The sequence below is a fragment of the Fukomys damarensis genome, unplaced genomic scaffold (genome assembly GCF_012274545.1).
Source record: "Fukomys damarensis isolate Sample0158 unplaced genomic scaffold, DMR_v1.0_HiC HiC_scaffold_22, whole genome shotgun sequence".
NCBI classification, from domain to species: domain Eukaryota; kingdom Metazoa; phylum Chordata; class Mammalia; order Rodentia; family Bathyergidae; genus Fukomys; species Fukomys damarensis.
The window spans coordinates 1,552,645-1,575,096 of record NW_022900934.1 but is presented as its reverse complement, the minus strand read 5'-3'; the positions used below and the strand labels follow the sequence as shown (position 1 = coordinate 1,575,096).

The window sequence follows — 22,452 nt, the reverse complement described above, 5'->3', positions numbered from 1 at the left end:
CGCGCCGCGCCGCCGCGCTGCCGCCCATTGGTCATACCGCGCCCACATGCAAATATGTTTCCCTCGCGCCCGTCCATTGGCTGCGGCGCGCCCTCATGCAAATATATTCCTCCCGCGCCTGCTAATTGGCTGGCTGGGCGCCCTAGCCGGCAACGTACCACGGAGCTCCCCTGGGTCCTAGAAGCATTTTAAGCGCGTTTGTGTGGGGGAGCTACAATTGCTCAGGCCTGGCTGTACCACGGGTTCGAGTCTCTACATCGTTGTCTGCAACCGAGAGGTGCCAGCTCCCGGTTTCTTGCTGGCCGCGGCGAACCCGGGGCGTGGGCTAGGCGCTGCTCCACTTCCCCATTCAGTCTATGTGCCCGATGGACTGAGCTTCCTCTCTCCCTTCCGCGTGTACACGCTTCCGTGTGTACAAGGCCGGTAACCCGGAGAGCCCCACGGTGTCTGCCACCAGGCCTCCATCCCTGTCTGAAGAAGAGACCGAGGGTCAATGGACAGAAGACCACATCCCGCAGTAACGACCAGGCCCTGCAGCAGTGTCTTGATCTACAGATCTTGCACTTAGCGCTCAGTTCCTAGGGTTACTTGTCTTTAAAGGGGGACCTCAGGGAGTCATCAGGATGAATCTGGCTGAGGAGTGGACACGGGGAGGCCAGGAAGCCCAGCACATGGCCGCATGCAGTCACACTGAGCTAGGTGCTGGGCTGGCATGCTCATCCAGACCCCCCTCCCTTTCCCAATTGGCCTCAGGGCCTCTGCTGGCTGAGCGAGAGTAGGCAGCTTCCCTTGTGGCCATGTGTGTAGTGGGCATCCTCGGGGCATGCATTTTCAGGGCTGGAGGAAATGCACATTTTAGAATCCAGGGTCAGCCCTCTCAGGAGAGGCCACGTCTGTGGGCTGGGGACAGGTTCCCCAAGCAGACACTGCTGGGTGTCGGTGGGGGACCTCACACGCGGACAGCCTCCCTGAGCTGCTTTGGCTTGTCAGAAATGGGAGGAGAAGGCCATCTTGTGAAATGCAGAGCCTGGGGTGGCACTTGGGTCCTCAACCCTTACTGCTGTCTCAGGGAGGCCCCAATGGGGAGGGGACAATGAGGTGGCATCCAGGAGAGGCGCTGCTGTCAGGGTGGGGAGGAGAGCACCCCACCACAGCTTGCTGGGCAGAAGGGGTCGAGTCCTGGGCTGCCTCTGATGCCTGCTGGCACTATGCTGTGCTGTGAGGTGCTGGAGGGACACTGAGGCAGGAACATGGCTGTCTTTCTGGGTCTGTTTCCCCTTACCTGCTCCCCACCCTGCCCCAGAGGACAGGTGGGTGACTGCAGACCATCCTGGACAGAGATCAAAGTGAGTGGGGCACACAGCTTATATTTTATTTCATTTTGGAAAAAGTCAAAACAACCTTTAACAGCTGGGACACACATGCACACGCACACACACACACACGCGCGCGTGCATGTGCACGGACATGCACAAGTTCCCACTTGGGACAGGGCCATCTGGCTTCTCAGGCCGGCAGTCAGACAGCTTGTAGTCAGCAAGGCTGGACCTCACACCACATGCCCATGTCCTGCTACCCCATGGCACAAGAGTCACAGACTCCTGCTGACCCTGTGGGCCTGCCTGCCTCAGCTTGACCAGTCCTGTCCCCCAGGTTTGGCCCTGTTTTCTTTCTTTTTGTGTGTTGTGGCCCTGTTTTCTTTGACCCTTCCCCTGGCCTTTTTGTTTGTTTGCAGTACTGGGGATTGAACTCAGGACCTTGCATGTGCCAGGCAGGTGTGGAGTCACTGAGTGACATTTCAGGCCCCAATTTCTCTGGCCTTTTACCAGGGCTCTGTCTGGATGCTCTGAGGGCAAGGCAGGGAGCTTCCTAGCTGTTCCTTCTGCTGGCACCCCCAGTGTCTTCCTCGACATCCTCCATTGCCCCCTTCTGTCTTTGGTGCTGGGGGTTGAACCCTTCACACTGAGCTATGTCCAGGGTCTGGCTAAGTCACTGTCATCCAGACTGGGCTCAGATCACTGTTGCAGAGCACTGGGACCATAAATGTGCACCTCCACTCTGCCTCCCCGCTTTTTCCTGCCTGTTCACTTCCTAGAGTTCTGATTTTAGCAAACTTCCCCAAGTACATTTGCCTTTTGCCTACTTGACACGCTCCTATTAACTCTTAAAATCCAAGTTTGAATCTCCCCTGCCACCTTCCTTGGCCTCCCCAGGGACACCTTGTCTCATTGTGCTCTGTCATTGAATGCTCACCCTTCTCCTGCTTGCTCACCAGCTCCCTGATGCCCAACTGAGGCCTTAGTGAGACTTCCTGTGTAGGGGAATCACCTGTGGGTGCTGCTTCAAACACCTGCAGGTCCTGGTTCAGTGGATCTGGGGTGGGGCCTTGGCCTCTGATACTTAAGCTCCTCTGGCAGAGTGCAGAGGTCCTGAGATGTGTCCTCCTAAAACAGCTGGGCACCCTTGAGTGCTACTGCCTTGGGGCGACACCACTGGATGGCACGGGCCACAGAGCAGGACTGTGTTGGGGAGGAGGGGCCGGGGCAGGTGCACATGCTGTTGCAGTTCCCCAGGGCCTTGCTGCTGGCTCCCCTTCATGCTCTGTAGACAGCAGAAGGCCTGGATTTCTGCCCTTCAGGACGGGGCAGTTGAAATCCTCCCGAGTCACTTGCTAGGGCGGTGGAGGTGGATGGCCTCAGCCCTGTCAGCAGCACACACCAGCCTCCTTTGTGTTCGTTCTCCACGCTCTCTCTGGACTGTCTGGGAGGACACCTTCCCTCTCTCCGCCAGCCTTGCTAGATGCCTGTTTGCCTGGACTCCACCAGGGGCCGCCCCAGACTGCCACCTCTAGCTGTATCCCTGGGGGAAGGGTCAGCCTTGCTCAGCTCCAGCAGGACGGCCCATTGCATCCAGGAGGCTGCCGGCCTCCCGCCCCCGCCGCTCTGCCACGGAGCAGATGCTGGTCTGAGTGTGGGGACCGGGCTGGCAGTGCTTTTCTGAGAGGGTGGAGCTTCCAGGACCCCTGTAGACGCGGGCCCTCTGCGGTGGTGTGGCATGGGCTAGCTGGCTTGGGGGAGAGCTACCAGCCCAGACTGGCTAGTTCTCCTCAGGGCTACTGTTGCCAGGTGAGGGGCTGTCGGGCCCTTCAGTGGCCATCGTGAACTCCCTGGTTTTCCTTCTCCCTCGGCATGGCTTCTTGGAGGCTGTGGGAAGCAAAGGTGAGCAGAGGTGTGGCAGTGCCCCTGGTGGCCTGGTGTGTCCCCCTCAAGGTGACACTGGCTCTTATTGAGGGCCTCGAGGGTGGCTGTGGCCACCTCCTTCGTACCAGCAAGGATGCCAGGAGCAGGGTGGCCCTGTGGGAGGGGGAATCCTGAGAATCTGGTGGAGGCATGGCTCATGTCCCCAGACATGTGGCCTGGAGACAAGGTCCAGGAATGATGAGGTCGCTGCCTGTGGAGGGCCTGGGACAGGCCTGGTGACCTGGAGTTGTGAGTAGCTGAGGCTTAGTCCCTGTGATGCTGACTGTATGGCCAGAGACCAGAGGGGAGGGCATCTGGGTCCTGCCAAGGTGCCACGTGCAGTCAGCTTTGACTCAAGACACTATGCACCACGCCTGTGACCTTAAACTCGCCTCTCTGAGCCTCAGTTTCCCAGCCTGTGAAACAGTGCAATCCTACTTGCTGGGCAGGGTCATGGGGTCACAAGGCATTGACCACTGTGGCCCTTCGTAAGCTCCGAGGAACAAGATATAAGGCATTCGTTCAGTCCTAGCGCTGGGCTGGCTGGGGCCCTGTCCAGCAGGGTGGATGCCTGGCATGCAGGCCAGGGCCTGTCCTACTGATTTTCAGGCAGGTGTTGCGAGAGCATGGAGTGCTGCCTGTGGGAGCCCCTGCAACTCCCCCAACCCTGGCTAGAGGGCGGTGACTCCTTGCACCCTGTGGATGGCTTCCCCCAGGACGCTTCTGCATGTTCACTGCAGGAAACACTTGGGAACAGACAGGTGTGCCAGTCTCCTCCGTTCAAGCAAACATAGGCCACGGCAACAATGGCGCATTGTGGTGGCCACAGCTCAGCCTGGGCAAACACCAGGGCCACATGATTATGAGCTTAGGTGTTCAAAGGCCCAGCCATTGTGCCCAGAGCAGGAAGTGGAAGGCTGTCCTGATATCCCAGTACCAGGGCCGAAGCTCCTGCCCTCCTTATCGGGAGGAGCTGAACCCCAGGGCACCGCCTTGGGCAAACAGGTGAGCAGCCCCAGAGGGGAAAGACACCTCAGGCCCAGCCGACCTCTGTCTGCTCTTGCCTGAAGGTGGACGTGAAAGGCTGGGGGTGCTGTGCCCGGGGTGGGGAGGAGGCTGCTTATGGACCAGGATGCCCCTCATTTCCGAGGATGGTGATAACTGTGCCCTGCTCTCTGCTTGGGACCTAGTACTAGTTCCCTAGAACAGGTGGGTAAACTGAGGCCCAGGACACACAGTGAGACGGCTGTGCAGTCAGGACTCACTGAGGCTGCCCCAGTCCCTCCTCTTAGGGCCTGGTGCTGGAGAGGCCCAAGGCTGCTAGCCTGGGGATGCTATTCTCCTAGTTGTTGGGGAAGGCAGCACCCCTCCGTACCCACCCACCCTTGCAGAGGTACCTCTGCCTGCTAGGTCCAAGGCCTGCTTCCTCTTCTGCTGCAGACCCTGCCGGGGTTCTTGCGGACAAAAGCACCTGTGCTCCTCTCCTGCTGTGCTCAGCTTGGCCCCTGTTTCAGAGCTCCAGCCCACCTGGGCAGAAGGGGGTGCATTCAGGGCAAGGAGCACCCCTGCCAGCCTGGGCAGTGCCATTTCCCCCATCATGTGGCTGTGGACTCACCTCACTGTTGGAGGTGTCAGCCTCCTCCAGTTCCCCCGACTCTGGCCTCTGCACTCCAGCCTTGCGGGGCTCTGAAAGACACAGGGGAAGGGTTAGCCACCCGGGCTGTCTAACCGGGATAGGGAAAAGTTCTGCAGAGCTGGGTAACTTGCCCCAGGGCACCTGTTGGGGTGTGGACACAGGCTAGGCCTCCCCCACCCCTGTGTGAGGGACCTGCCTACTGGGGTACCCTCCCCCAGTTTGGCCACTGTCAGCTCTGGAGCCAATGTAATGGGATGTCTGCTGGGCCCTCAGCTCCTTTCTGTTCACAGGTGGGAGGAAACACACCCCAGGCCAGGGCTGCCAGGGCCGGGTGCTGCCCTCCCTCCCCCTGCAGCACCACTTCCCCGGTGACCCCGCAGCTCACTGTACCTGGGGGCGTGGCAGCCTTGGGGCTCTGTGGGTGGGGTGCTGGCCTTGACCTCCCTCTGGCCGCACATCTTGTCCCAGCGGCAGTGAGCAGGCTGAGGTGGGGCCCTGGAAGAGGCTGTGAGGGACCCTGGGAAGGCAGGAGGCCGGGGCAGTCAGCCCTGCATGCAGCCAGTGAGCTACACCTGAGGGCAGCCCAGGGCTGAGGGGAGGCTGAGGACAGGCCCTGGGCGGTGGTCAGCACTGGGCCCCTTACCGTGGGAGTGGGAGGCCTCTCTGGCTCTGGCTCTGTGGCTCCTTGAGTGCCATTGCTGAGTGTGGGGGGACTGCAGGTCAGGGCTTGGGACAGAGTCAGCGGCTCAGGGCTGGGAGGGTGGGTGAGTTTGGGACTGAGGGACCCGGGTTGGCTGGCAGACTTGGGGGTGTCCTTGCTCCGGCTTGGGTCTGAGAGGTCCAGGGGCTTGTCTGGGGCATAGTCTTGAGTGGCTACTGCCTCATTCCATGTTGGTGATGAGCCACCTGTGGGCTGTGGGGGCCGCCCACCAGGCAGGGCTGTGGTGGTCAGGGCTGCCCTAGGCACCTCATGCTCAGGGCTCTCAGAGTCTGAGCCGATATGCCAGGAGGGCGGTGTCCCCCCGCCTGGGGTCAGGCCCCTTAGTGTGTCACCGCTGGCCTGTGCCCGTGTGCACAGCTGCCGTGGAGCCAGGAGCAGTTGCAGTGCCCCCTCTAGCCGTGGGTCCTGCATGCCCACTAGGGCACTGGGTAGGCCCAGCAGGCCCGAGGGCTCCTCCCAGACCTCCCCTGCCTTCAGGACCCAGGGCTGGGGGCTGCGGGGGGCTGTGGCTGGTGCTGGGGGGCTGTTGTGTGGGCTCTGGAGGTGCAGGGACAGGCGGCGGTTCAGGAGACAGAAGTGGTCGGCCTGAAGGGGGCGCTTCAGGGACTCATAGGCCTGGAGTGAAGACCCAGAAGCCCGCAGGAAGCTGTGGGGAGAAGAAACTTAATGAGGAAGCCTCAAAAAGGGAGGCCAAAAAGGGGAGGCAGTAGGGCCCCCATTTCACAGGTGAGGAAACTGAGGCCCAGAGTCACCCAAGGTCACCCCAGATCAGCAGAGGGTGGTGCTCTTGGCCATGAGTGTCTGTGCCTGGACACCGATTCCTCCACTTGTTCCTGGCAGGATATTGGGCTCTCAGGAGTGAGCGTCCCTTGCCTATTCCCCCTCTCAGACCCTGAGGCAGGGGCTTGGCACGGGCCTTCGGAGTGCCCTTTCCAATCCTGATCCATCTCCTGCCCACAGGCTCCGAGCCTGGTCACTCAGGAGGCATCCACGTGGCAGCTCTGTGGCAGGCAGGATGCCCAGCAAATCCAAGCGACAGGAAGTTCAGGAGGGATGAAGAGGGGCCTCTGGTTGCTGGGCCCCCCGTCTCGGGGTGGAGACTCACCTGTCCAGAGGGAGGCTATGCTCATACACTGGACTGGAAGGGTTGCTCCTGGTGTGGGGGGCTGTCCCGTCAGTGGGGCTGCGGTCTGCCAGGCAGGCCCGAGACCCAGGCCGCACCACAGCGACAGTGGCATGTAGCTGGTTGGAGATGCGCTGGGGGCTCTGTGTGGGGCCGGCCGGTCAGTGTCGCCAGGCTGCTGCTGGCCTTGCCCTTGTCCACTGAGCCCAAGCCTCCCACGTCAGCTGAAGCCTCACCATGTCTGGGGCCCGGGACTCAGGTGGGTTGGCCCCTGGAGATGTCCTGTAGCCCACAGACTTGTCTGTGGGAGGAGAAACCATGGCAGGGAGCTCAGGAGACCCTCAGATGGGTGGCTCAGCCCCGGCCTGTCTCCTCTGCACACACCTTCTCCTGGAGGACCTGTGCCTGGCTGGTCTTCCTCGGCCTCTTCGCGGCCTCCTTGTGGCTTCTTGGTGATGGCCTTCTGGCCGCTGGGGGAGGGGAGCAGCAGGGGAGAGGGGGGGTCCGAGGTACCCTCCCCGGCCGGGGCTGTGGGCCTGTCTCTGGAGGCAGAGCAAGGTGGCTGAGGGACATGGCCCCAGGTGACCCAGAAGGTGCAGCCTTCCCGAGTCCATCACCAGCACGGCCCCAGACATGTGCGGGGTCTGCTGTGGGTGGGGTGGGGAACTGGGGTGCCGGCCGGTGCCTTTGCCTACTCACCCCAGGCCGCGCAGCTGCTTCACCTCCTCCTTCAACACCGTGTTCTCCTCCTTTAGCTTAGTCATCTCATTGGCTGCAAAAGGCGGTCATGAGTGGAGCAGCCGGACGTGGGGCGAGGGCAGGTGGGGCTCACATTCCGGACCCTGTCTCACTTTGGTCTACGTCTCCCGTGCCTAGCCCGGGGCCGGTGTACAGTAGGTGCCCCGAATGCTCGCTGTGCAAGCAGACAGTCGGATGTCATAGACTAAAAAGGGGCTGCCTTGAGGTCTGGAAAAGTGAGGACCCCAACCCTGGGCTTTTCCTACGGTCCCGGAGATCCTCGGGAGTCACTGGGAGGAGGGGACAAGGCCCTGAGAGGGGAGGGACACCCTTCCATCCCCAGACTGTCGAGGAGGCATAGGTCAGCAGGGCTGTGTGCTGCTTGTCAGAACTGGGCGTGGAGTGCCTGCGGAGCAGGCCTGGGAGCTGTCCTTCCCCACGACTGTGAGTAAAGCTGGACAGCCCTGGAGTTGCTGGGTGTTCGGGGGACACGGGGCCATGCGAGGCTTACTTAGGACACAGATGCGCTGCAGGCTCTGCAAGTGGGAGCTCTCGAACTCTAGCTGCCTCTTCCGGGCCACCTCCTGGGTGACCATGCAGCGGTCGCACAGGCCGGCCCGCAGTCTGTGGGCAGAGGAGGGAGAGGCCACCCTGAGGGGAGGCTGTGGCCCCCTCGGCTGCTGCCAGGATGCCAGACTGTTTTGTGGGCCCGGTGTTCTGTGTTAATCGGGCTGGGAAGGACTCTTAGAACACAGGTGCCGAAGGTCTTGAGAAGCCCTGCACCAGAAAGGCAGCCTGCTCACCTGTTCTCCAGCACCCGCAGGTTCTCCTTCAGCGCCTTCTGCTGCTCCCTCAGCTGGTGGTTCTTGGCGAAGAGCTCCTCCACCCTCTGCGCATCTCTGGGGCGGGGGCAGGAAGGGAACCGAAGTGGGGCTGCCACTGGGGATGGAGCTCTTCCCCCAGCATGGCCACCTCAGGCCCTGCGGATGGACTGCAGCCAGGTCGGTGGTGGGGCACGGGAGTTCCATGGAGGGCAGCACACCTGGGGTCTGGTCCTGTCTCTACCACCTGTGCTGTGTGATCTTGGCCTGTGGCTCACCCCACCCCCACACGAGTCTCAGTCTCCCCTCTGCATCTGGTTAGTGGTAACTGCACCCTGGGGCATGGGGGCAGTTCCGGTGGTGGTGTGGCCCTGGGAGCAGCTGACTGCAGTCTGCTCCCGTCTGGCTGACTCACCGGCACCTCTCAGAGTTCAGTTCCAGAAGCTTGTTCTGCAGGCCTGGGGGGTAGAGGGAGGGGAAGTCAGGCCCGAAGCAGGGTTTGGGCAGAACCATGAGGGGTCACCTTCTGTCACTGGCTGTCACATCGGGAGGACCCCTGACCACTTGGCTGCCCCACTAGGAGGGCTTCCTGTCTGCCTGTGGGCGTGCTCCGGTTTAGCTCCCCGCAGTGCTGAAAGGGGCTGCAGGGGTGCAGGAGCCAAGAGGAGCTGTTTTGGGAGATGCTAATGTGAAACTAGCAAGCTTTCGGGGAAGACCTCAAAAAGCCCTCTTTTGCCATATCTTTGTATTTTGCAGTCCTGGGGATTGAACCAAGAGCCTTTGCACTAAGCTGTGTTCCCAGCCCTCCCTTCCCCCATTAAAAATTTTTTGAGACAGGGTCTTGCTGAGTTACCCAGGCTGGGCTCAAACTTGTAATCTTCCTGCCACGGCCTCCCAGAATGCTGGGATTATAGGCATGTGCCATCATGCCTGGCTGTTATATCTTTGTCATCCATTGTAGACTGGGGGGGGGGGACTGTAGACTGCCCAAGGAGCCCTGCCTTTCGGGTGCTCAGGAAATAACCAGCCCCTTTGGGCACTCTGTTAGGCCTTGGGCGGGGCCTGGCATGACAGGGGGATGGGAGGAGGTGAATCCCTGCCTGGTGGGGAACTAGGCAGGAGTGCAGGGCCTCGGGCATGTCCTGGAGGGACCAGAAGAGTTTCAGCCTGGCCTTCTGGAATGCTCCCAACAGGCCTTGGGAAGCACACAGTCTGTCTTTGAAGTGGACACCCTGGCCCAGCTCTGGGTGAGGGGCCACTGAGGCAGAGCTTTTCAAGGGTCTTGGTGGGGACTGTTTTTTTTGAGACAAGGTCTTTCTATGTTGCCCAGGCTGGCCTTGAACTTACACTCCTGCCTCAGCTTCCTGAGCTGGGATTACAGGTGTGTCACCCCACGCAGCTCCATTTGGGTGGCTTTCTGGGACAACACAGCATGGATGCAATTGGAGGCTGGACTTGGGGTGGCCATGGGGTGTTGGTGGTGACCCTCAAATGCACCCCTCCCCTAAGGACCACACTCTAGGGCCGTGGTCTTCACACACTCTGTGTAAGGGGAGCTCTCGAGGCTGAGTCTGGGTCCAGCCTGGGCATCCAGCCACCTTGCAGTTTAGGTCCTCTTCCTCGAAAAGTGGGGTCCCCAGATTTGTTGAGAATTGGAGGTGACACATGGGAGCTCCCTGGCCTGCCCTGGGCCATCAGTGCCACTGGTCCCCCATGCCCAGTACTCACCCAGGACCTCCTTCTCATGGGCATCCTTCAGCCTGTTCAGTGACTCCATGAAGTTCTCCATGGTGCTCTGCACCTGGCCACGCTGCCCAACTTTTGGAGATGGCTGTGCCTCTACTGCTCACCTGGCTCCAGCCTTCAGGGGAGGAAGAGGTGAGAGAAGTTGGCATGGGAAGCCCTGTGGGCATCAGAGTCCAGCCATGGGCCGCAGAGCCGAGCTCTCAGGTCTGCGTCAGGGCAGAACCACGTGGAGGCTTACCCTAGGGAGGTTGGGCGGAGACCCCAGACCCCAAGGCAGGAGCTGAGGAGTGCAGGTGTGTGGCTGGGCCACCCTGGGGAGGGGCAGCAGAGAGCAAGGGGCATTTGGGGTGAGTACCAGCCCTTCCGAGCTGCCAGGTCCGCCCAAAGGTGTCTGGCTCACCAATGCCTGCCCTGTGCCCATGGAAGCCCTGCCAGAGCCACGTGGACCACACCTGCCTGACCAGGGCTTGCTGTCAGTGCATGAAACAAGATCGGCTACTCTTCCAGCCAGCCACGAGGGCCCTCTCTCTCCTCCCGTCTCACAGCTTCCCTTCCCAAACCACAGCCCGGAGAGGTGGGGCTCGTCCCTTCATCTGTGTGTGCATGGACGGCATGTGCACACTCAGGACACCCACAGACACATACCACACGAGCACACATGCACACGCACACAGACAGACAGACACGTGGGACCATCTGTGACCCTGGGGTCTCAGCACATTCATCCTCCAGTGCCCATGACCCCTCTGTCTTCTACACTGCCCAGCAGGATGTGTGCTTTCTCGTCCACATGGCTGTGGTGCAGCGACATCCCAAACCTCTGTCCTCTGCTGAGGCCTGTGGGTGAGCCTGTGATAGGAGCTGTGCCCAAGGCCTCACCACAGGCCACAGAGGGGAGAGGAAACAGGCTCGTGGGCATTTTCCAAGTCTGCCCCGAAGACACCCATAGTGTTCAGAGCAGAGTGGACACCCAGTGCTTCGGAAGAGGCCCAGGCTGGAGCTCCTCAGAGCCCGTGGCCCACTGCACAATGCCCCCTGGCTTGTGGCATCTAGAGGCCCTTGGGCACAGAGACATGACCACTCTGGGCTCTTGGGGGTCAGGGTGGTGGGTGCCTTTGACTGGCAGAGGCGGGTGTGGGGCCCCTAGAGATGAGGAGGGGGCTGGAGCTGCCTGGAAGGAGAAACTCTGGGGTCCTGGCCCAAGCCTGGCTCTCACTGGGTCCTTTTATCTGTGGCCAAGTGTGTCAGCACGCCAGACAGAGCCGTAACATCCAGGCGCAAGCGGGGCTTGGGGGCACCGAATCGCTCAGTCGTGCCCATAGGAGCCTGCTGGGCAGAGCAAGCTGGGGCATGGTGGAAAGCAGGGCACAGGATCTGGGCCCCCACACCTGTGCTGCTGACCCACCTGGGCTCTGAGGCTGCCCCGCACCCTGTCAGGGAGCAGGGGTGACAGCTGCTGGCATGGTGTCCTGCGGTGAGGGCCCTGGAATGAAGAATGGGGGCTCTGCCACCATTTGGAGGCCAATTGGAGGGTGGGAGTGTGGGCTCACCTGCTGAGGGTGTTCTTGCAGGTTAAGGACATGGCTCTGAATTCCAGAGGCTTGGAGAGACGAGGGCTCAGGCTAGGGTGCAGTCATGTGACTGCTATAAATGGTAATTCTGGCCCCTGCTTCCTGAGCTACATGCTGCCCCAAGCTGGAAACCCATCACTCTCACCATAGCCATCTATCCCTGACCACACTGCAAGGAGCCCCCCTCCAGATAGGGAAACCGAGGCTCCAAGAGGTCACCTATCTTGCACAGGGTGAGGTGGGAGCTGGACTTGATCTTGGCTTTGAGCTGCACATCCTGTGCATTCACCCTGTGCAGGGCTGGGGCTTTTCTAGTGGGTCTGTGGCCTGGCTATGCTGGCCTGAGCTTGCTAAGGGGCCTGGGAGGTGGGGTGGCCAGCTGGGGCCTCTGTGGCTCAGGCTGGGCTAAGCAGGGGTGGAAGGGGCTGAGCCACTGCACTTGAAATCCCACCCAGACTTGCCCGGTGGGCTGCTCTTCTGTGTCCCCTGGTGCTTGCTATGTGGGCTGGGCCGATGCCCGTAAAAAAAACTCCCAAAGGAACCCAAAGTGCCCATGGGCCCAGGAGACGCCTGGTAGGCTCCAGGTCCACGAGAGGTGGCACTGTTCCCAGTGACTTCACTGTGGACCTGAGGTAGCATGGCAGGATCTGAGATCTCTCCTATGAGTCCTGTCCTCTGCCATTCAAGGGTCCCTCTCTGCTCCCAGACCACTGCAGGCCCTGCCTGGCTGCTCCTCTCCAGGTCCCCCAAGGATGGCAGGGGACAGTATGTCGTGGGCCCACAGGCAGAGCAGTGTGGTTGGTGACTGGACTAGAACTGGGTGGGCTGGTGGCAGTGGCCATGGTGCCCCAGTGGAACAGGCTGCAAGACCAGGTGCTTTGGGGCACAAGTGGGTGGCATGAGCCCCTGTTGTAAAAACACACAGGCACACCCAGCTACCCTGTGCCAGGGGCCAGAAGGGCCTGTAAACCTGGGGTGGAGATTTGGGCTGAAGGGATTCCTGGGATACAGGGAACTCTGAAGGTGGCAGTGGGGTCTTTCCAGACACCAAGGCTTGGCTAGGGGCTGTCGAGGGCTGTGATGGAGGACAAGCTAGCAGCGGGGAAGGGCCGGCCTGCTACAGGGGCCTGTGTACAGGTGGAGACGGGAGGAGCTCAGGGACTGCTGGGGGGATGGACTGGGTGAACAGAGACTTGAGCTCTGTGGCTTAGGGGCTGCAGGCTGGCCCATGGGTATACTACCCCTGTCTGGAGCTCAGGCCATAGCTGGGCCCCGAGGAAGGAGCAGGTGGGAGGACAGAGCAGGTTGCTCACCTGTGTCCTCCTGCCACTTGGGACTGGGCCATGGGGGGCAGGAACAAAGGGAGTCACAACTGCCACCTTCTGAGGTACTACCAGGTCCAGACTGAGCTGGGGGGCGGGGCTTGGACTTGGCTGGCTCAGGGCTCTGTGTGGGGTTCCTGGACCTGCAGGTTCTGCTCCTTCAAACGGCAGTGTATTCCTTTGACCAGACCTGAACAGGGTGCGTCCCCTAAACTGGAAACTGCTTCACTGAGCCTGAGGGCTGGCCTGACCACCTTCCTCCTGGTCCCCACCAGGAGAGCCCTTGCTGCAGGCCCCGCCTGCCTCCCAGGGCCCCTACCTGTCCCAAGCCCCCACCTGCCTCCCAGGGCCCAACCTGACCCTCAGGCCCCTGCAGAGTAGCTGGAAGAGGCAGGGGTGTCAGTGCCACAGGACAGGGTGCCCCACCCCACCCTGCAGCCAGTTGGGGTGGCAGTCTGGGCAGTGGGCTACAGGAGAGGGCTTTGCATGTGGCTCCTGTACTGTCTTTGTCCTCTGGGGAGCCTGGGCAAGTTGCTTTACCTCTCTGAGCCTCTGCTTCATGTACACCTTTGCCACGTATCAGGTTGCTGCCAGGCCCCCACTGAGTGTTGCGCATTTCAGGTTATGAAGGATCAGGGCACTGTGGTCCTCAGTGCCTCCCTCCTTCCTCACCACCCCAGGTAGCTAGTAGTGCCACCAGCAGGATCCCTCTTCTAGTGATAAGCTCAAGTTCAGTGGCCGAAAGGACCTTCTGCTGGACAAACCCCTCCCCAGCCCAGGGCAGAGGCCTGGGTTTCCTACGGCGCAGGCACACGGTCAGCTACTGTGGATTTCCTTCAGGTCCCTGTGTCGTGCTGGCTGTGCCTAGGGGAGACACCCTCTGGTCCCCCTAGCTGCAGCCACAGTGGGCACTGGCCTGGTAGGAAGCCCATAGAGGTGCCCACTGTACCCTGTCTCCCAGTGCCAGTGGCCAGACCCAAGTCTTGCTCTTGGGACAGTTGGAGCCCTGGGTCCTCGTGTTGGCTGAGCCTGTGTCACTGGGACTTTGGTTGGCTCTCTGCTCTTCAAGGTGCGGAATCAAGGGGCTGCCTGGGTCTGTGGCCACAAGGACGTCTGCCCTTCTCTTGCCTTCTTCCTGCTCCTGGAAGATGGGTCCCCGGGGAGCGGACTCTCTCCTACTGTGGGAACAGGGCTGTTGGTCTGCCCACCTAATTGTTCACCTGCCCTGAAGAACAGAGTTGACTGTGGTAGTGGTCACAGCAGGTGCCATGGCCTGTGGATCCACCCCACACCTCACTTTTGCTGTGGGTTCTTCTGGCTTGTGGGGCAATAAACTCCTAAAGCCTCAGAGGAGACATAGTTCAGAGCCATTTCCTGGCCGGCTGTCTGTACCCTGAGTGATTCCTCTTCCCCCCTGTCTCCTGCCTGGGACCCCAGGGCCAGGCATGTCGTCAGAGTCCCTGATATGTCTGTGGCATGTGTGTGCTCACGTGATGTGATCAGAACCCACTTGGCCATGGAGGAGGTGCTGGCTGTCCCACTCTGCAGATTCAGACCCTGAGGCTGAGAGCAGAGGAGGTGAACAGGTGGAGGCAGGATTCAAACCGGGGTCTGGCTGGCTTCAGGTTTCCACCTACTCTGTGTGGGGGCTTCTGCAGTGACAGGCAAAGCCTGTCCCTTGGTGACTTGCCTGCCCGTGCCTCAGTTTCCTCATCTATAAAACAGGTGGTGAGTCCTGCTGTGGGATGCTGGAGGCCACAGTCACCAGCTCCCAAGGGACCTGGTCGGGGCACCAATTGGGCTCCGAGTAACCTCCTGGGCCTGTCCAGGGTGGAGGCCCACATCCAGAGCACTCATGCTGAGTACTACCAAGGCCCATGATGGACCTGTGCACACACACACGTGTGCTGCCCTCACCACACCTGTGGGCAGCAGCAATGTCCTCACACAGAGAAACCACATTTGTACGCATGTCAAGGAGTACGCATGTGCAGCCTTAGCCACCCCCCTGCTGTGCGCACAGTGGCAGCACCGAACAAGGCCCAGCTGCACACACACATGGCCCCGGGGCACAGTGTGTGTCTCCTATGCATGCGCCCTGCATGCGTGTACGCACCTGCACAGAGGAGCAAGGCTGCTTTTCGGCTCAGGTAACAGAGGGCCCTGCAACCCGACTCCTCCTCAGGGCTGGGTTGGCCCTTGCTGCCTCCAGGCCTGGGGGCAGGGGCCGAGCACTGCCACCCTGGGCTGCCCATGCTGTGCCCAGCCGAGGGTGGCTCTGCCACACGTCCTGCTCCCTCCACAGCTGCCCGGATCCTGCCCCATGGGGCTCTTGGCAGTGGGGAGGTCCGGGATGGAGGGGCCCTGAAGCAGACCAGGGTCTCCTGAGCCCATGTGACACCAGGCCCTGCCTCTCTGCACCAGCCCAGTCCAGGAAGCCCACTGGGCGCCTCCTCGCTTGGGCCCCAGACCGGGTGGCTGTGAGTCCCTCTGGCTACCCAGTGGGCAACCCGCCTCTGCTGCCAGCCGCCCGAGGAGCCTGAGCCAGGCTGCCAGCCCCCATGGCATGTCCCCACCCTGGTGACCCCGGCCCCTGGCTTCTCAGCTGCCCTGTCTGGTGCCACTGGGTACTCACATGGCCTCTTGCCCTGCCTCGACCTCCGGGGCCGTGTGCCGAGTTGAGCGCTCCCCACCCTGGAGATAGGAGTGAGCAGTGTGTGAACTTGCACAGGCAACAAGACCGAATTTTGGCCAAACCTGCAGGACAGGTTTCCCATTCTCCCAGCCCGGAGCAGAAAGGAGGCAGGGACTGTCCGAAGCCGTCGGACGGGTTCTGCCATCTCGCAGAAAGTGGAAGAACAGGCTGGGTCTGGAGAATAGAGATGGAATTGTTTCCCCATAACTTCCCCGTGGCTGGTGCTGCTGCCCTGACGGCCAAGCTGGTGACAGGGAGCATCCAGGGGCATGCGGGGTGTGCAGGGCAGCGGGGCAGGCTGGGGTGCACCTGCAATGCTCCCCAGCTCACCTCAGGCAGGTGAAGACCCCTGACTGGACTCGGTTTCCTCGTCTGTGATTCGGAGCTTCAGGATCTGTCCTGCCAGAGTCCTGGGGATGGGAATCCAGAGATGGCTATTGGAGGTGACCCTGAGGGGCTGGGTGCTGCTGGTCTCTGCCCTTCCTGGGACGGGGGCTCCTGCTGTGGCAGAGGCTAGCAGGGCTAAGGCCTGTCTGCCCAGGGACTGTGGGTGCCCTAGCCAGTTGGGGCCCTGTGTGACAGGGGAGGGCTGGCCCGGCCCAGGGTGCTGGAGGAGCCAGGTGCTGGGGCTTCTGTTTGCTCTCTGGCTGGCAATGTGGTGGCTGCACTCTGCAGAGAGGGTGGCTTCCCACACCCTCCTGGACACCACCCCTCCCAGCTTCTCCGGCCCTTTGCAGAAGTAGGGGACTACTGAGTCCATGGAGCTGCAGGAGGGAGCTGGTGAGGATCCCCAGGGCCCCCCAAGTGGATGGGATGGGTGGTGTCCCCAGGTTAGAGGACAGACCATGTGGATTTCCTGCTCCCTGCTGGCTGCAGCAGCTGGCCCCGGGCTGGACCAACTCAGGTCCCACTGGGCCCCCTCAGCTGGGCTCTGGGAGGAGTTATGGTTGGCATGCACCCCTGCTCTGGGCAGGCCGTGGGGCCCTGTGGATGCTTCTTGCTTCCTCTTGTCCAGATTTTTTTTTGGCATGTGGACCGTGGAGGGGCTGGGCTTGGTGAGTGCAGGCACAGCCTGGTACCTGGGGACTATGGAGTAGAGTGTGTACTCACACAGGTGTGTGTGTGTGTGTGTGTGTGCACGCGTGCATGTTTGCTATGGTCTGAGTATCTGTGACCTAAGTTTGCATGTTGAAATCCTAACTCCATGGTTACAGTACCAGGAGGTGGAGCCTTCCTGGATGGGGTCAGTGCCCGCACAAAAGGGACCGGAGCTCCTGACCTTCCTAGGGCACAAGGCCAAGGGACCCGAGGAGGTGGTGGGATTGTCTGTGAATCAGGAAGCCACTCTCCCCAGGCACCCAAGCTGCCTGTGTCCCCTTTACTTCCAGCCTCCAGCAGGCAAGAGGGAAGGTTTTGCTGCCCTCAGTTCATCGGAAGAGGCATTTTGCTATAGCACCAGAGCAGACTCAGCCATAGTGTGGACATCTGAGTGTGCTCAGCTGTTGCCCTCAGCTTGTGTGTGTCCACCTGTGTGTCTGTGTGTGTGACATGTTGGGTGTGCTCTTGTGCACATGCGGAGTATACTATGTGCCTGGCGGGGCAGCGTGTTGCTGCCTGAGGTCCTCGTGGGAAGCCAGAGGCTCACTCCCCATGGCAGTGCTGGCTCTCACACTGGCCTTCAATCTGGAGATTTGAACCTGGGCTTCTGCCCTTTGAGAGCTGGGCCACCTTGGGCCAGTCACACTAGCTCTGAGTCAGCTTGGTCTGCAAGGCGGTCCTCCAGGCAGCTGGCGGGAGCCCTGAGGCTGCCCCAGGGCGCTCAGCAGTGGGCTGCTTCTTGCTGAGGTTGGCATGGATGGGACAGTGGCTCTGCCTGGGCGTCATTATTGAAAGAAATGGATTTTTCTTTTTTTCTTTTTGGTACCGGGGATTGAGCTCAGGACCTTGCGCTTGCCAGGCAGGTGGGAGTTTTCTTGTGTAGCCCAGCAGCCCTGTGGCTGTGCCTGCCCCAGTGCAATGGGGTTTATACTGGCCCCCAATTGCACAGGTGGATGGCTGGGCAAGGGACTCGAGCCCTGTGATGGAAAATAACCCAGTAACCCACAGGCAGGACCTGCAACACGTGTGGCTTCAAGCTGCAAGCTGGGTAGAACAGCTACATGTGGCAGGGCATGCATGGCAGAGGACATACAGCCCTGGAAGGGAATTTCCAGCCCAAGGGGCCTGGAGCCTGAGGGGAGTCCGGGTGGAGGACAAACAGACAGAGAAGGCTCTCTGAGAGCTGGAAGCACTGCTTCTTGTTGTGGCTATCAGGTGGGAGACTCACAGGGCTGTCACTGCACATGAAAGACTGTGACCTTCACTTTATGCAAATCACTCTTCAGTAAGGTTGATTTTGTTTTCTGTTTGAGACTTGGTCTTTCTGTGGCACTTAAGCTGGTCTCAATTTCTGAACAATGTTCCTGCGTCAGCCTTCTGAGTAGCCAGGAGTATAGATACCATGCCTGGCTAATAAGGCTGCTTTTTAAAAATTAGCAAAATCATTTTTTTAGAGTAATGTTGGGGTGATAGCAAAACTGAGAATAAGGTACAGACTTACCATGCTCACCCTGTCCCCATGTCCCCAGCGAACACAGCCTCCCCGGCTGTGGTCATTCTGCTCCACAGGGGCATACAATGATTGAACCGATACTGATGTGTTGTTATTTTATTTTTATGTTTTGTGGTACTGGTGATGAAAGCAGGACCTTGCACTTGCCAGGCAGGCAAGAGCCACTGGGCTTCACACCGGCCCCTTTCTATGTTGTTATTAATCCTTTGGGGTCCACACTTAGGAATGTGACCATGGGATTATTAAGGCAAGACTATATTTAGTTTTATAAGAATAAAGTTGACTAAAATGCCGAATTGGTGTGCCACTCACCTTTAATGAGTGAGCCTCTGAGAGGCTGAGGCAGGAGGATCACATATTCAAGCCTACCTTGGGCTATTTAGCAACTTAGTGAGAACTTCTCTCAAAATAAAAAATAGAAAGGGGCCAGGGAAACAGCTCAATGCAAAGGCCTTCAATTCAGTCACATGCACACACACACACAAAGCCAAAAGCCCCTATGGCTGTGAGGTGGGAGGCAGTGCTGCCCCCACCTGGGCCAGAGCTGCCAGACGTGTTGGGTCGAGAGATGTCCTAGCTGTCAGACACACGCCTGCCCGGGAGCAGGACACACACTGGGCACTGTGGCCTGATTCCTTGTGCCGCTCCTGGGCAGTCAGAGCCTCAGCTGCCCACTGTGTTGCCTGGACCTCTTCCTGTGGCCTGGCTGGAGAGTTTGCCATGGTGATGCTGCCGCCCTTGTACCAGGGATGAGGGAGGTCAAGTGCCTGGCCCAAGGGCACCACCTTGTGAGTGGATCTGGGAGTTGAGCTGTGGCCTGCCTGGGAGGGGCACCCATGCTTCGCCATATGGCTGCGCAGGCGTGGGTGGGGCTGGCATAACTGCAGTCTCCACTCATCCTGCCCGGACACAAGCGGGCTCTTTCCACGTCTGCATGCCCAGGACTGGGCCTGGGGCTTGGAACCGGTGTCTGTCAGCAGCTGTGGGCGGGGGTGAGGGTCACTCAGTCCGGAGACCCAGCCTTGCTGAGGTTCTCTACTCCTGGATGCAGCCCAGGGCAGAGGCCCTTCCATGCCCAGCCCTCACCCAAGCAGGTGTGCAGCTAGGCTCAGTCCCTCTTGTGTGGCCTCTCTCTGGTGCCAGTGTGGGTCCCTCCCATACCCCCACAGTGCAGCCCTGCCCATTCTTGGTGTGCGGCCGGGTGGGAGCCCATCCTGTCCTGGACTCATTCCCACCTTCCCCCTTCCCGGGTGGCGGGAGCAGCCATGTGGGGCCGGGGTGGAGGGTGCCTGCTGGAGCAGCCTGGATCCAAGTGCGTAGTGAAGGCCACCTGGCTTGGAGACACCACAGAGCAGGACCTCGGGCCACTGACCTTGCAGTCCCCGGGAGTGGTCCTGAGTTTAGGGTGGGTCACAGGTCAGGGTCTTTGGGGAGGGGAAGATGTGTAGGGACCTCTAACTCATGTCCTGGACACACAGCTCAGGCAGAAGGGACTTCCAGTCCTTTGTTGCAGCACCACTGTCTGGCAAGCAGCCCACCTCTGGGTGCTCCAGGTTCTCCTGCCTCTGAGGAGTTTTATAGGCTCACCCTGTCCATGCTGAGACATTGGCAGACCGGACATACAATATTCACTCACCCCTTGTTGCCTCTGTGTGTCAGGGACACAGGTGCTGGGTCTCCGTGGACAGCAGCCCAGTCCACGCGGAGCTCAAGGTCCAGTCACATTGCGCAGAGTGTGTTGCACACACACACGAGCCAGTTGTGGTGGTGGACGAGGGACCACCTGAGGCAGAGCACCAATGTGCCACATGGGCTGGGGTCAGGCCTGGCCACCAGAGCTGGGGGAGGCCCTTTGTCCTGCCCAGTTCTGCATGGCAGAGTCCCCAGCTCTCAGTGGGGCCGTGGTCAGGAGGGTGATGCCAGGACGGAGTGCAGATCCAGCCCTATTCCAGTCCTGGCACTGCTAGGAGGGGCTCTGGGCAGGAGCTGGTGAGGGACGGCTTTGTGGCTGCTTGTCTGTGCCATGTAGTATGCGACCCCATCCCCTGCCCTTCACTCCCGGCTAGGCACTGGACCCCAGAGATGTTACATGCTGGGGACCTTCGAGGCCTGTATGTGCTGGCCTGCAGCACTCAGAGCTATGGGGTGAAGAGGACAAACCCAGGGGCTGTGCCTGCATAGGACAGGGAGGGAGTCTGCAGGGCACGGGTGGGCCAGCAGGAATGGGCTACAGTTGCCCATGTGGACACTGAGGCACAGACCATGCCCAGCTTTGTTGGCAGGCAGAGGCTGGCTGGGCTTGTGGATCTCCCTTCTCTGGTGGGACCCAGCGGCCCCAGACCCCACCACCCGGAATCCTTTGTGCTGCAGTTCGTAGATCGTTCTCAGCTGCAGATGCAGGGCAGGATGTCCTCTGCCCTGAGCCCTGCTGTGTGTGAGTCAGGGGGGCACCCATGAGACCCCCACCTCTGCTGAAGCCCATAAACGAGGGGCTGACCATCCTGGCCATGTCAGCTGGTGCCAGCCCCAGGGGTGAAGAATGCAGGGTTGGCTTGTGGGGCTCAGGAGGTGTCAGGGCTGGTGTGCATGCGGGAGCTGCTGAAGCCAGAGCAGAAACAGGAGGGTGGAGGAGGTGTGCAGCCCGGGAGCTGCCCAGGGTGCCCCTGCGCAGGTGCTGTGACAGAGGTGCACTGAGGGAGCCCCAGTTGGGCAGGGCTGGAGGCCTGGGCAGGTCTGCTACGGGGCCAACTAGGCCTGAGATGGGCCCCTTCTTCAAGCGCCATGCTCAGAGTTGTGGGCAGAGGAGCAAGGGCAGGAGAGGAAAAAGGAGAGTTGGGTGCTGTCCTTCGCCTGTCCACTTCCTGCCGTTCATTTGACTGTGCAATCATCTAGGAACTATGTCTTTCTTTCTTCTGGTTCTGGGGGCTAACTCAGTGCCTCAGGAGGCAAGTGCTGCCCATCTGAGGCTCCAGACTTGTGATCCTTCTGCCTCAGTTTCCCATCTCTGGGATGGTGGGTGTGCCACTGTGCCTGGCTCAGGAACAATTTCTCGATCACCTTAGAGGCTTTGCTCTGGGTCCTGTCTTGGCATCCACTCCTTAGTTCAGCCACCCCAAGGTGCTGTCGCCTCCCTACCTGGCTGGGGCTGGGCAGCGATGAGTACAGGCACCGGCGCCCAGGCTCCGGAGACAGCAAGAGAAACCCATTGGACACTATCCTGTAAACAGTGGCCAGGGTTCAGAGTCAGGACTGCTCCATGGCCCGACCTGAGGCAGGGGAGCAGGGCCCCTCCTGTGCCAGGACCCCGCAGGCTCCTCTGGGCCCGATGGCTGCTCTGACCATGAGGGGCTGGAACTACCTTAGAAAGACTCGAAGGCTCCTGTGGCCCCCCGCCCTGCTTCCTGGGCCAGCTGGGGGCAAAATGCCCGGCCCGGGAGAGGCGGGTACCTGGGTTTTATCCCTGAGTGGGAGGGTGGTGAGATAAAGCTTCAAAGGCGGCTGCTTGTAAATGCACCTTTAAAAGCCACCCGGCCAGCCAGATGTTTGTGTTACTGGACTGATAGATAAGAGATGGGGTGGGCGGCCAGGGCACAGGCTAAGCCAGCCCTGTGGCCCGGGCTCCCAGATAAATGGGTCACCTATTAATATGCCTGCAGGAGGGCCTGCCTCCCTTGCATGGAGTGTGGGGCCTGTGCCCCAGCCCCGCCTCTGGCCCCTGGTGACCCAGCCAGGGCTGGGGCTTCTTCATGGCAGCTGGCTGTGTGCTGACGTGGATAGACTGTGCTGGGGAGCAGGCTGCTGCAGGGCAGGGGTAACCCGTCTTTCTTCCTTGTGGCCTCAAAACTGGGCACCCAGCTTTCAAAATTACTTTCCGATGACACAAGAACTGCAAGGATGCCTCACACAGCTCTCAAGTGTCTTGGAGGAGGCTAAAGCCTCCTTTTATCCTTGCCCCTCCCAGGATGCCCTCTGCTTGGGATGGGTGCTTTCCGCCTGCTCTCTCTGAGCTGCCTCTGCACCGTGACCACCCAGAACGTGGGGCTCCGCGGCTCCCATGAACACAGGTCTGTGCAGCGGTCACCGTGTCTGGCCCTGGGACACTTCCTCCCCTGGAAGGGGGCCTGCACCTCTCCGCAGTCAGCTCCTTCCCTGCAGATTTGCCTGTTGGACATCTCACACGGCCCAGCTTCTGTGTCCAGCCTGTGTCTAGTGTTCCCCTCACTGCACAC

General features: G+C 60.4%; 1 protein-coding gene and 1 long non-coding RNA gene across 2 annotated transcripts; both read right to left on the bottom strand.

Moving 5' to 3' along the window:
- Window positions 1-2,994: 2,994 nt before the first annotated feature.
- On the bottom strand, window positions 2,995-10,108 carry Rbbp8nl (RBBP8 N-terminal like). The gene is made up of 13 exons (XM_010637788.2): window positions 10,007-10,108; window positions 8,694-8,736; window positions 8,261-8,356; window positions 7,969-8,081; window positions 7,419-7,491; window positions 7,104-7,261; window positions 6,956-7,020; window positions 6,702-6,862; window positions 5,519-6,242; window positions 5,266-5,392; window positions 4,855-4,925; window positions 4,637-4,766; window positions 2,995-3,203 (listed from the first exon to the last, which is right to left on the bottom strand). The coding sequence occupies exons 1-13, from the start codon at window positions 10,065-10,067 to the stop codon at window positions 3,097-3,099; spliced, it is 1,929 nt and encodes a 642-aa protein (XP_010636090.1). The 5' UTR covers window positions 10,068-10,108; the 3' UTR covers window positions 2,995-3,096.
- Window positions 10,109-18,652: 8,544 nt separating this feature from the next.
- Window positions 18,653-21,645, bottom strand: LOC104871721. The gene is made up of 4 exons (XR_782949.1): window positions 21,582-21,645; window positions 21,359-21,440; window positions 19,860-20,006; window positions 18,653-19,203 (listed from the first exon to the last, which is right to left on the bottom strand). It is a non-coding gene; the product is annotated as an uncharacterized LOC104871721 (long non-coding RNA).
- Window positions 21,646-22,452: the final 807 nt, after the last annotated feature.

What these genes read in the sequence shown, in the direction of transcription:
- Rbbp8nl (XM_010637788.2), bottom strand. Translation starts at nt 10,067, where the DNA reads ATGGAGAACTTCATGGAGTCACTGAACAGGCTGAAGGATGCCCATGAG. An exon ending in AAGCAGCTGCGCGGCCTGGG is followed by an intron (nt 7,262 to 7,418) that starts GTGAGTAGGCAA and finishes CTCTGCCTCCAG; the next exon opens with AGACAGGCCCACAGCCCCGG. An exon ending in CTGACACCTCCAACAGTGAG is followed by an intron (nt 4,767 to 4,854) that starts GTGAGTCCACAG and finishes CCTTCTGCCCAG; the next exon opens with GTGGGCTGGAGCTCTGAAAC.